At 39.3% G+C, this 13661-nt stretch overlaps 1 protein-coding gene across 1 annotated transcript in view; it reads right to left on the bottom strand.

The window, feature by feature from the left end:
- The window catches only part of LOC133616118 (endosomal transmembrane epsin interactor 1-like), a 321751-nt gene that overhangs the window by 4002 nt on the left and 304088 nt on the right, over nucleotides 1-13661 (bottom strand). Inside the window, exons 9-11 of the mRNA XM_061975233.1 lie at nucleotides 12824-13600; nucleotides 9855-9926; nucleotides 7645-7961 (exon numbers count right to left, since the gene is read on the bottom strand). Coding sequence (XP_061831217.1) covers nucleotides 7645-7961; nucleotides 9855-9926; nucleotides 12824-13600 — 1166 coding nt within the window. The remainder of the gene's footprint in view (nucleotides 1-7644; nucleotides 7962-9854; nucleotides 9927-12823; nucleotides 13601-13661) is intronic.

Raw genomic sequence — 13661 nt, 5'->3', positions numbered from 1 at the left:
ATATATATATATATATATATATATATATATATATATATATATATATATATATATATATATATATATAAAAAAGACTCTTCTGACTTATCGCTTCAAAAGTCTCAAATTAATGTAAGTTGCTAAATTTGTTCCCAGTCGCTTTTTCATAATAATTTCGCCACACCTAGTGTGTGTGTGACAATCATTGGTACTTTAACATTTACTTTGAACCTTTTTTGAAAAACAATCGCTGGAGGGGTCTGAATATTCACCACGTATTAGGAGGTGTCCCGATTCAACGGTTTCACGTTCGATATTAGAGCTTTGAGTATTTGCTGATGCCGATATTAATCATAGTGCATACTTAAATTATTTGGTAGTGTGGCATGTTATAAAAAAGGCCTAATCAAAAGAAAGGACTCATAGAACAAAGACATGAAAAGCACTAACTTTATGACAGATTTAGTGGAGGAGTGTTAATTTGTTTTTGGCGACACCTATTGACCAAATAAGTTATTACGTTAAGCTCATGACGCAGTACGTAGAATGATGCTGACACATGTGTTACTGGATACTTACCCTTGAAAAAGAGATTCTTAATGTCAATGGGACCTTTCCGGGTAAATAAAGGTTAAAAAAAATAAAATAAATAAAAGCTTCTGCCTTGGAGACTTTGTTTGATTGAATTATTTGATATTTGTTTATATTGGCAAATCTCCTGCAATATTGTTCAATGAAGGTCACTTAAAACGTATGTCTAACTCGTCTGCTATTAAGTGCTTAGCTGTTGTGTAGCTGCTAGCTCCTAGTAGCCTATGAGCCTAACATGTTTACCTTTTTGTAAATGACTTCACTAAAATACAAGAAAAGATCAACCTTGTGTGCTAATTGGACAACATTTAGATCAGGGGTGTCAAACTCATTTTAGATCGGGGGCCACATGGAGAAAAATCTACTCCCAAGTGGGCCGGACTGGTAAAATCACGGCACGATAACTTAAAAATAAAGACAACTTCAGATTGTTTTTTTTGTTTAAAAATAGAACAAGCACATACTGAAAATGTACAAATCATAATGTTTTTTTTACACGCACATGTTACGGTTAATAGTATTCTATATGTGTTAATGTTCATCAGTCAACTCATTGGTGTTGATTATCAATCTATCAAGATAAAAAAAATAATATAAAAATCAAATTACAGGATGTTATTTATGTAGTTTGCTCATTTTCCTCAACTGGTGCACTAACACCATGTGGGGTTTTTTTTTCTTTTTTTTTTTACATATGTAGCATCATCTACAAAGATACAAAACATTGCTATTGTGACATCTAGTGGGCACATTTAGAACAGCAGTTTTTTTCATTTAAAAATTTCAGCTCATTTTTATACTTAGCAAACTCATCCCGCGGGCCAGATAAAACCTGTTTGCAGGCCTAATCCTAGTACGTTTGACACCCCTGGTTTAGATGTTAACAAGCTGTCTAGCTTTGCACAAAATACACACCGCAGGACTGTTTGCTTGCATTGGAGCCTATTTTGAAGATTTTAGGTGCAAGCCAATATCATCCAATACTTAAAAAAAACAACTACTGAACATTGAGTCGAAGTTAAGCTGGCAACGCTGTCTTTGATGCCATGAAAACATTCCAGTGTTTTTTTCTGTTTCAAAACCTTCATGTCAGCCTTATTTGTGTTGTTGTCGTCAACTTTTCACGCTCAAGCCCCCTAACAATATCGGTTTTAAAAATGTCATTTCAAGTCAAGAATGCTTTGATACTTGTATGATTCAACCCTGCGCTCGACAGTCTTACCAGATACAGTATATCCAAAATAAACAACATTTGTGTACATCTTCAAGGTCTACATAGATTATTTGGGTTATCAGAGTAAAGAAAAGGCTTAGACCAGGGGTCGGGAACCTTTTTGGCTGAGAGAGCCACGAAAGTCAAATATTTTAAAATGTATTTCCGTGAGAGCCATATAATATTTTTTTAACACTGAACACAACTAAATGCGTGCATTTTTAAGTAAGACCAACATTTTTAGAGTATAATAAGTCTCTTATTCTTTTTAATAACATTGTTATTCTGAAGCTAACCAATAATAAATAAAATACTTCATACCATAATGCGACTTCTTGAACAGATGTGGTAGAAAACGGATGGGTGGATTAAAATGCACGAGAATGTTTTATATTTTGAACGTTATTTTTAACACTGTGATTACCAGTGGAATTATTCATTACTTATCATGTTAAGCAATGTCAGCTAAGATTTATCTGAGAGCCAGATGCTGTCATTAAAAGAGCCACATCTGGCTCTAGAGCCATAGGTTCCCTACCCCTGGCTTAGACGGTTACGGTACATGTAACACATGGCTTTACTAATGAATAAGAGCAAATGTAGCTGCTTGTTCAGTGACTATTTGCTGCTAATTAAAGAAATGTCTTTTTAACCGGGTAGCCTCCCTTTTTTTTTTTTGTCTCTTCAGGCAAAACGTTTTTTGTTATTGTTGTTTTGCAGCTTCGGCCATGATAGCAATCATTACACGTAGGATTCACACCGACCTCCGTTGTAACGAATGGGGAAAGGGGGAAGTGACTATGCCGCAGGGCAGTCTACACATTGGTAGTTTTTTGTGTGGCAGGGTTTCTGCCATCCTCCAAAAAATTGGTTTGTGAAAGTGAAAGGGATACAGACCCACTCAGACCATGGCGAAGGTGTCATTAAACTAGTTTTAAAGTCGGTTTATCATCCTTATAGTTATGAAAATATTTTGTCCGTGGTGTACACCGCCTTACGCCCGAATGCAGCTAAGATAGGCTTCAGCACCCCCGCGACCCCATAAGCCGTAAGGGAATAGCGGTAGAAAATGGATGGATGGATCATGAAACTAAAGTGTGAGCTTTCATTAATTACTTATGCATGTATTTTTTGTAACAGGAGGCTCGTGGCTGTAGTTAGCGTCTTTCTGTTGGCATTTCTTCAAGGGTGATTTTAGAAATGTTGTAGAACCCGTTAGGCAGAGGTGGGCCGTCAGAGCCAGCAAGGCCTTCTCTGCTGGCCTAACATAACCAGAAATCATGATAAAGATAAAAGTACGTTTTAACTTACTTTCCCTAAATATCTAAAAGTATTCCTATTCCCTTCATGTCATACTAAGCCCGTTTCTATATGAGTTGGGAAATTGTGTTAGATGTAAATATAAACGGAATTCAATGATTTGCAAATCACTTTCAACCCATATTCAGTTGAATATGCTACAAAGACAACATATTTGATGTTCAAACTGATAAACATTTTTTTTTTTTTTTTGCAAATAATCATTAACTTTAGAATTTGATGACAGCAACACGTGACAAAGAAGTTGGAAAGGTGGCAATAAATACTGATAAAGTTGAGGAATGCTCATCAAACACTTATTTGGAACATCCCACAGGTGTGCAGGCTAATTGGGAACAGGTGGGTGCCATGATTGGGTATAAAAACAGCTTCCCAAAAAATGCTCAGTCTTTCAGAAGAAAGGATGGAGCGAGGTACACCCCTTTGTCCACAACTGCATGAGCAAATAGTCAAACAGTTTAAGAACAACGTTTCTCAAAGTGCAATTGCAAGAAATTTAGATATTTCAACATCTACGGTCCATAATATCATCAAAAGGTTCAGAGAATCTGGAGAAATCACTCCACGTAAGCGGCACGGCCGGAAACCAACATTGAATGACCGTGACCTTCGATCTCTCAGAAGGCACTGTATCAAAAACCGACATCAATCTCTAAAGGATATCACCACATGGGCTCAGGAACACTTCAGAAAACCACTGTCACTAAATACAGTTTGTCGCTACATCTGTAAGTGCAAGTTAAAGCTCTACTATGCAAAGCGAAAGCAATTTATCAACAACATCCAGAAACTTCTCTGGGCCCGAGAGCATCTAAGATGGACTCATGCAAAGTGGAAAAGTGTTCTGTGGTCTGACGAGTCCACATTTCAAATTGTTTTTGGAAATATTCGACATCGTGTCACCCGGACCACAGGGGAAGCGAACCATCCAGACTGTTATCGACGCAAAGTTCAAAAGCCAGCATCTGTGATGGTATGGGGGTGCATTAGTGCCCAAGGCATGGGTAACTTACACATCTGTGAAGGCACCATTAATGCTGAAAGGTACATACAGAATTTGGAACAACATATGCTGCCATCTAAGCGCCGTCTTTTTCATGGACGCCCCTGCTTATTTCAGCAAGACAATGCCAAGCCACATTCAGTACGTGTTACAACAGTGTGGCTTCGTAAAGAAAGAGTGCGGGTACTTTTCTGGCCCGGCTGCAGTCCAGACCTGTCTCCCATCGAAAAGGTGTGGCGCATTATGAAGCGTAAAATGCGACAGCGGAGACCCCGGACTGTTGAACGACTGAAGCTCTACATTAAACAAGAATGGGAAAGAATTCCACTTTTAAAGCTTCAACAATTCGTTTCCTCAGTTCCCAATCGTTTATTGAGTGTTGTTAAAAGAAAAGGTGACGTAACACAGTGGGGAACATGCCCTTTCCCAACTACTTTGGCACGTGTTGCAGCCATGAAATTCTAAGTTAATTATTATTTGCAAAAAAAAATAAAGTTTATGAGTTTGAACATCAAATATCTTGTCTTTGTAGTGCATTCAATTGAATATGGGTTGAAAAGGATTTGCAAATCATTGTATTCCGTTTATATTTACATCTAACACAATTTCCCAACTCATATGGAAACAGGGTTTGTATTATGCTCTTTCCAATGCTGTTGTATTTAGGTTAGAGTTTTTAACCAATCAGAATTCAGCTAGCTTATGTTGCCATGCTGTACCAAATCTGCCCGGGGCCTTCAGAATCAACAATGCGGGCGTCCGTGCACTGTAAGTGAACGGGAACATACAGTTGATAGACAGTTGCAACGGCAAATCAGGTCAGTAAGGCCTTCTATCTGGCCTAACGCTGTGATTGGATACTCACTTGGGGGTCCCAAGTGAGTATCCAATCACAAGTTGAGAAAAACAGGAAGTGGCACCGGAGCCATACGAGCCATAGAAAGCCACAGAAAACTCAGCGGTACAATAACCACGAAGATAAAGTGTTTGTCTTACACCTAGTAATCCGCTGTGGACAGACGAAGCCAAGCAATGCAGGTTTAGCGAGCGGTGCACGCTCCCGCGAAGGAAATACATTTTTGGCAGGTAATCACATTTTTGCAACAACACGACTACGACGGCACCACTGGCTTATACGGCGTCGGATGGGTTCTACAAATTGTGAGTTCAAATATTTTATTTCTTTATTTTTTCATGTTTCATTTGTTTTATACAATTATTTGAGTTATGACAGTACCACGTAAGATATGTTTAATTGCTGATGCAGTTTTATTGAACGTTAAATGCGCCGAAAAATAGAGTGTTTTGTACACTGTTGAGGGGATTCAACGCGAGTAGTGTGCAAGTGAGTTTCTGTATAGTATCTCCAGCCGTGTCCATGTGGTGACATAAATTACGCTATTTTCAGAGGTGAAGTCGGACTAAGTAGGGTATCACTGAAGGCCATGAAGAAAGAACATGGAAGCTATATGCAGCACTTTTCCTTTTGATTTGAAAACGTTAATGCATTTCTTTGACCACAGTGCATAATACCGTATTTCCTTGAATTGCCGCCGGGTATATATTATCCGCATGCCTCGTATTACCGCCGGGTCAAATTCGTTTCGCAAAATAATTAGCACATGCTTAGAATTACTGCCGGGTCAAACTTGTTTAGCAAAATAATTAGCGCATGCTTCGTTTTACCGCCGGGTCAAACTCGTCACGTCACGAGTGACACTTCACCTTTCAAGGCATCATTTTCCAAAATGGAGGAGGCTAATTTCAATTATTTAAAATGACATAAAGGGAAGAAGATAAAGAGCTATTCAGTAGGATTTAAGGTCCAAGCTATTGAATATGCTAAAAAGAACAGTAAGCAGCTATGTTTTATTAATATACCGGTAGCTGCGTGTGTCAAATATGAGTCATTAAATGACTCCCGCCTCATGGTGGGAGAGGGCGCTAGTAATCCCAGGGAGCATTTTTGCGACTACTCGGCTGCAGAAGAAGTGACAACAAGCAGCAACAGTTAGCAGCGATCGTTTATTTTTTCCTCTCGCCTGGACTTTTAGCATGGAGGATTACATATCTAAAATAAAACAGTTTTCTAAACTGGACTTTCAATCGAAGCAGGAGGTAATAATTAAAGGAAGATCTCCATCGAGACAGAGAGACTTTTAAAACTGAAGAAAGATAAGGAAGACTTCTATAAACAAGTTATCGATGCTTTTGGTCAGAAGGAGCGGCGCATGGACTTCATTTATAAGTAAAGGTAAGACCATAATAACGTTTTTTTTATTAAATGTGCTTTTCATGATGGTATCCTTACATCACACTCAAATTTATAAGCGCATGCAAAAATTTACCGCATGCCTTTGGTAAGCGCCGGAGTGAGAAGAGGTTTTAAATTAATTACCGCCCCGGCGCTAATTCAAGGAAATACGGTATGCGCAAAAAACTGAAATAAAATAAACATAACAGAAAAATGTGATCTCTATTTACGTAAGCTTGCAATTTAAATGTATTTCTTCACATCTGCATCACAGACACTCACTGCTAATTTACTCATGGACATGTTGATGGCATGATGGCCTCTGCAGCCAGGGTGAGTTGATGCCTCCGCCCTGGCCTGTTGATGATCCTTCATCAGCTCATGGGACGAGCATTAGCATGAATTATTTGACATTTCTCTTTTACATGCATGAACGTACTGTCGAGTGAGCAAGCGTGTCTTTTTTTTTTGACCTGATGGATTACATTAAGTCCTTACAGGACTTCCCACCAGTCGAGTGAGCAAGTGTGTCTTTTACAAGGTTAATATACTGTAGGTTGCTTCTCTTTCTTCCCCTCCATTTTTCTGCATTCTTTTGTATCTCTAGTTATCATTACGTATATGTATTGTTGCATTTGAACAACTGTATTGTTGATAATAGAGGTAAATTATTGGTATTGTTCATTATCAATAGCACTATTTCTATTGGTATTTGTATTGCTCCATTTGTAGTGTAATAATGCTCATTGTCATTTCTGTATTATTATTTTTTTCGCTAACTGCTTATTTGCTAGCACTTTTACCATCATATTTGTACATATCCTAATTGCTGATGTTGCTCTATTGTTGTTGTTGTTGTTGTTGTTGTTTTTGTCTTTCTGTCTAATCCCCATCTTGTCCCCACAATTTCCCCCTCTGTCTTCCTTTTTTTCTCTTTCTATCTCCTCCTGCTCCGGCCTGGCTGCATCAAATGATAATATAAATCCATTTAATAAAGTCAAATACAAATACGGCAACAAGAGAAGTATCCTACACTTTTTTTGTAAAGTAAATCTGAACAGCCGATATGGGCATCTACATCAACTATATGATTTGCCTGAGAAGCTGGACAGGACACAAAAATAAAATAAAAAAATAAAAAAGTATGTCTTTTTTTTGACTTGATGGATTACATTAAGTAATTCCCACCAACAATGACAGAGGAACCCACTGGATGTTTCTTTAAAGTGAAACATGACAATATGATAGTAATGACAATGTAATTAAAAAAAGCAGTGTGGTTACCTGATCTATGACATTGGCACTAAATATCGCCTCCTCCATGTGCTTCTCATCGGACTTGATGACACACTTGATGTTATTGACGACTTGCTGGACCTCAGGTGATAAATTGCAGCTGGAATGCTCCAGGAACTTGGCCACTAATATTTTAGTGTCTTTAAACATTTTAAGGTCAGCCAGTGATTGGGGCTGTTCACGGGGGGAGCGCGCTTGCAGACCTCTACTTTTAGGGTGGAAGTCTGCTTTTTTGCCCTCCTTTTGCTGCTTCTTGGCACAGCTGGGTTTGGCTCCGACGCCATCCGATGAAACGCCTGATGGCTCTGAAGACAAAACAGAGGATGCACGGTCACGTAAAAAAACATACCTACTTTATCTGTGATGTTGTAGTAAAACATAGCCCACATTTACCGTACTTCAGTAAAGTTTTACAAAAACACACAAAAAGTTGCAGCATTTCTATTTTTTTGTTGTTGTTGTCCGTTAATCCAGGAAGTCAGAGTTCACCGGATTTGGACCAGAATGAGCGCCTGATCTCTGTTCTCATCAGTGTTGGGTTAGTTACTGAAAAACAGTAACTAGTTATAGTTACTAGTTACTTCATTTCAAAAGTAACTCAGTTACTAACTCAGTTACTTACACCAAAAAGTAATGCGTTACTGTGAAAAGTAACTATTTAGTTACTTCTTTTTTTTTTAAAGCTCCAATTAATGCCCTTTTAGCCTTTATTTCAGTACTATTATTGCACTGGAGAATAATACAATCTGTTGATCAACTTGACATACATTTGTATCACTGAACTCTGCTAAGCAATGTGGTCGACATACAACACACAAAGACAAAGATATGTTACAAAGGCCAATTTGTGTCTGGCCAGAACAAATTGACAAAACTATTTTAAATAGCTGCAATATAACATACATAAGTAACAAACAGCATAATAACAGCATAGCTGTAAAGCAAGAAAGGCACACACTACATACACAAAGCCTAACCAGGCATTTTTTTCCTCAAGAAATTGTGACACAAAATCTTGTCTGAAGCCCAGAACACTCTACACATTTCCCCAGTTTTAGTTTAGAGATAAGGAAAGATTGGCCTGGCCCACTAGCATCCCTCTTTATGATTGACAGAGTGTGTGTACCTTCAGTTCTGAAAGATGAGCAGAGGCAGAGTTAATCCTTACGTGGTGAAGTGTCATTGGAGTCTCTGTCTCTCTTTACTAGCTTCGTCGAAGCATGTTGCTTATGTAGCTTGTTTCAGCAGATTTGAATTGCTGTTTTGGGCAGTAGATGGGATCTTTGATCCAAAGCACAATTTACATTTAACTAAATTGTTATTTTCTTTGTGCTCGACAAAAGAAAAGTAGTGAAAATATCTCCATGTTAGCAAACTTGACTTCTGGCTCCGCCATGATCAGACACGCCCCCCTCCCCCCTCTCCTCCCTCCACACACTCACACTCACTCACACACTGAGCGCGTGTCTCTCTCTCTTCTCCGGCTTGTGACACAAGAAGAATCAGAACGATGACACAGCAGCCCTCCGATAAAACACACTTTATACTACAAAAAAAGTAACGTAAAATAACGCAGTAACGCATCATGTAGTAACGGTAACTGAATTACTGAATATAAAAAAATAACGCGTTAGATTACTAGTTACCGCCGAATCTAACGGCGTTACAGTAACGCGTTACTTTGTAACGCGTTAGTCCCAACACTGGTTCTCATTCACCCTTAAGGTGTTTGAAAGGCTTAAGGCAGGGACGTCAAACTCATTTTAGTTTGGGGGCCACATGGAGAAAAATCTACTCCCAAGTGGGCCAAAGTGGTAAAATCATGGCATGATAACCTAAACATAAAGACAAATTCGGATTGTTTCCTTTGTTTAAAAATAAAATGTACAAATCATAATGTTGTTGTTTTTTTTACACTTACATGTTGCGGTCAATAAACAATATTCTATCTTCATTTGTCGTTATTTATACATTCTAAAAAAATTATGTGACAATGTTCATCGGTCAAACAGGTGGAATTGAGTGTGGCAGAGTTTTAAAATGCTCTAATTGATATCAATTTTTAATCTATCAAGATAAAATATTTATATCAAAATTCAATTTCGACTGAAACAGGCACTTTTTTTTTTTTTTTAGCAAAGAACATGGTAGATAACAGATACTAGATATGTATATTAAGTGCAGTTAACAAAGTGTACCTTGCTCTGGTGATGTATGAGCTGAATTGTCAGCTGAGGGATTCATTGAAGAGTTAGAAGCCCAATGCTCTCCTGTAGAAGACGACACACAGAAACCAAAAATGTCCAACTGAAAACAGTAGTACCTCTGTTTATTTCACATGTTAAAAATATAACAAAAATATATTTAATTTTCTTAAAAAATACCCAGAGTTCTAGCTATTCTCTCTCATAGTAAGATATGCTAATGCATGCATTTATTACGAGTCGTTTAGGGGTTCTTAATCTTTTTGACCTTGGGGCCAAACTTTTCCACAACAGAGGGGCCCAAGGCCCACTCAAATACTAACACTGAATTAGCAATCTTACTCTTGATTTTAATTGTGTTCGATAATTATATCTACCAGTCACTAATCCGCCTACCCCAGGGCAGCTGCAGGCCTCGAATTTTAACTTTTTATGGTTAAGACAAGTGTTGTATACTGTATATAAATACTATATATACATATAAATATATATATATATACAAGCTACACGGACTTCGCTCCGGAGATTTCCCCTCGGAGTAAACAGAGGCAAGCGCTTGGTTTAATGTAATTTTCTCTCGTTTCTCGCCGTGCGTTTATGAGTGCACTGCTGTGTTTAGATGGAGACAGGTGTGGACAATATTGGAGACACTTGTTCCCACACTAAAAGTACACAGCGAAGGAGAAAACTATTTGATGTTGCTTTAATTTTGTCAATGCAGCGTTCATCAGCTGCTGTGACTGAGAGTTAATGACGTGAGGAAACATGCAGCAGGCGATGTGTCATGAACATTGTCACAACTTGTTTCTAAAGTCTTTAGTTTGTTTACTGGGATGCTCATTCGTCCTTTATTTAACTGCAAATTGTATCAGTGTTCAAATAACATCAATACTGGCTAAAATGTTTTGTCATCTCATCAAATTGAACATGAAGATTGTGTAATTGATGTGAGAGGTGTCACGCCTGTTTATTTTTGTTGGCCAAACTGTTGCACTGAAATACAAGGAGACGTGGTTGAAGAAGAACAAAGCTTGTTTATTAGACTTCATCTTCATTAGCCAAACTGCTTTGAGTTTTGTATTAATATCAAAAAGTAAACACCGTGTTTTTTTTACATTTCTTGTGTTTTTTCATGTCACAAAGGTGTTCAAAAACCTTAATGTGACACATCATTTTGTTAATGTTTTATTGTGTATAGTTAATTCCTATACAACATATTTCTTCTCAAACTCTTAATGGATCTGTCTCGATACAGTATCTAAATCAGTGGTTCTTAACCTTGTTGGAGGTACCGAACCCCACCAGTTTCATATGCGCATTCACCGAAACCAAACCGTTATCATAAAATTATGTTATTATATTAAAGAAATACTTATAAAGGTATATTTTACAAACAGAAAGTTGCAGGAATGTACACATGATCTCATGTTTACATCTCATTGTGCAACATGTGAATGTTTTAGTGGGAACTAAATGTGATATCTGAAAGGGGTACACATTATTTCCAAAGTAGGACCCCCCCACCCAGACATTTAATGCTAGTACACAGCTCATGAAAAACAATATGTTATAGTCATTGTAAGTGGGCCAAAACACTTATATTAGAAAATAATCTCATGGAAATGACAGCTGTCATTTGATTACAATAATAAAACATTGAACTTGTTATTTAGTCAGGTTTGGGAAAGGTGTGCTGCAGGTCTGACGTCGCTCACATGTGCTCCACTGAATACTCAAGGAGTTTGTTTGGGGTTGTCCATAATACGCCGACAGGGAGAAGTTTTTATTTACACGATGAGTCGGGCGTGTCTTGACCTCCGCGGCGGAGGCTCTGCCAAACCCCTGAGGCCGACTCACCGAACCCCTAGGGTTCGATCGAACCCAGGTTAAGAACCACTGATCTAAATGTACCTATAAATGTACATAACTTAAAAACCTAAATAAATATTTTTTACAGCATGCGCTTGACTTCGTGTTGCCTAAAATGCATTAATTAATGACGGGTTTTTGGTAATTAAAAAATTAGACGGTATTAGTCACCATTTTATCGCAAATTATCATTATACCGTTTATTGTTACATCCCTCGTCCATTAACAAGTAAAAAGTCGAGGGCGGTCACAGCATATTCTTTCTGTCGATGCTGGTACATTTTTTAGTGCATTACAGCAAATGACGAGTGCGGCCGCGGCAACATTTGCCGTGGTTAAATTTGAGCCTTGCAGGCTACAAATGTAGTTTACCACCACCAATGTGTGAATGTGGAGTGAATGAATGATGGGTTCTCACTTCTCTGTGCGCGCTTTGAGTGTCTAGTGTATAGAAACTTAATTTTTTTAGCGGCCCAACAATGGGCCTTATGGTTAAAGGTCTTTATCGGACCTTTTGGAACGGGTTATACCGTATTTTTCGGAGTATAAGTCGCACCGGAGTATAAATCGCACCTGCCGAAAATGCATAATAAAGAAGGAAAAAAACATATATAAGTCGCACTGGAGCCTGGCCAAACTATGAAAAAAACTGCGACTTACAGTCCGAAAAATACGGTAATCAAACACAGAAGTACCGTATTTTTTGGAGTATAAGTCGCACCGGAGTATAAGTCGCACCTGCCGAAAATACATAATAAAAAAGGAAAAAAAACATATCTAAGTCGCACTGGAGCCTGGCCAAACTATGAAAAAACTGCGACTTATAGTCCGAAAAATACGGTAACCAAACACAGAAGTACCGTATTTTTTGGAGTATAAGTCGCACCGGAGTATAAGTCGCACCTGCCGAAAATACATAATAAAAAAGGAAAAAAACATATCTAAGTCGCACTGGAGCCCGGCCAAACTATGAAAAATACTGCGACTTATAGTACGAAAAATACGGTACCCTTGTATACGCACTATTTGGTCGGAGAGCCAAGATGATTGGCATGCTTGTTGTGAGATGGATAAAAAAACACATTCTAACTTACTTCTGGTATTAGAGGAGCAAGAGATAGGGTCACTGGTGGAGCGGACAATACGTGCCAGCTTGCGGCACCTCCTGGCTGCACGGAGCACCCGAGGTCTCTCTGAGGGTGAACATCCGCTTTGAGATGAGGTAGACGGTGGCTGTGGAGCAGAGGACGGGGACCATACACTGAAACACAGCCGGGGGCCTCGTAGCCTGCTAGGAGGGGAGGGAGAAGGAGAGGGAGCCAAGGGACTGATGGCTGAAGTTCCACCAGAAGAGGCCACGGAAGTCGGGGAGCAAGGCTGGGGAGGCGGAGGTGTGGCGACAGCAAGCGGGAGCTTCCGGCTCATCATTCGCGCTTTGATAAGAGAATGTGGTGACACTTTCGGTGGCTCCTCCGGAAAATGTTTGGCGGATGCAAGCTCGTCGCAAAGGTGCATGGCAGGCCTGAGTTCCTCACAAGCGCGAGAGTGATCCGCGGAATCCTCCTGGTCCAGATTGCTGTAATTTTCCGAGGACCAGTCCGGAGAGCGTTCAAGAGACTCCTGGGTGTGTGAGGACTCACTGAACCCGGTGTCACTGGGGCGGGCATCCGTGTTTGATAAGCCATAGTGGCATCGTGTGCGCGTGCAAAGCTCCAGGCTGGTGCAGCTTCCATCGGTGAGCGCATTGTGGGGTGTGCTATAGGGAGAGGAGTCTGAGCCTTGCACCTCCAGGGAGCACAAGTCCTCCGAGGAGCCGGTGTGGTCCTGATCAGCAACTTCTGACACCATCAGGGATGCACTGTCCACTGAGGCTGGAGATGTGAAATCAAGACATTACTGGTATGCACACAAAAAAAAATGCAACGTTCACTG

This window comes from Nerophis lumbriciformis, linkage group LG15, assembly GCF_033978685.3.
Source record: "Nerophis lumbriciformis linkage group LG15, RoL_Nlum_v2.1, whole genome shotgun sequence".
Classification (NCBI taxonomy): Eukaryota; Metazoa; Chordata; class Actinopteri; order Syngnathiformes; family Syngnathidae; genus Nerophis; species Nerophis lumbriciformis.
The sequence above is the reverse complement of the archived record's forward strand: the minus strand, read 5'-3'. Positions and strand labels throughout refer to the sequence as shown.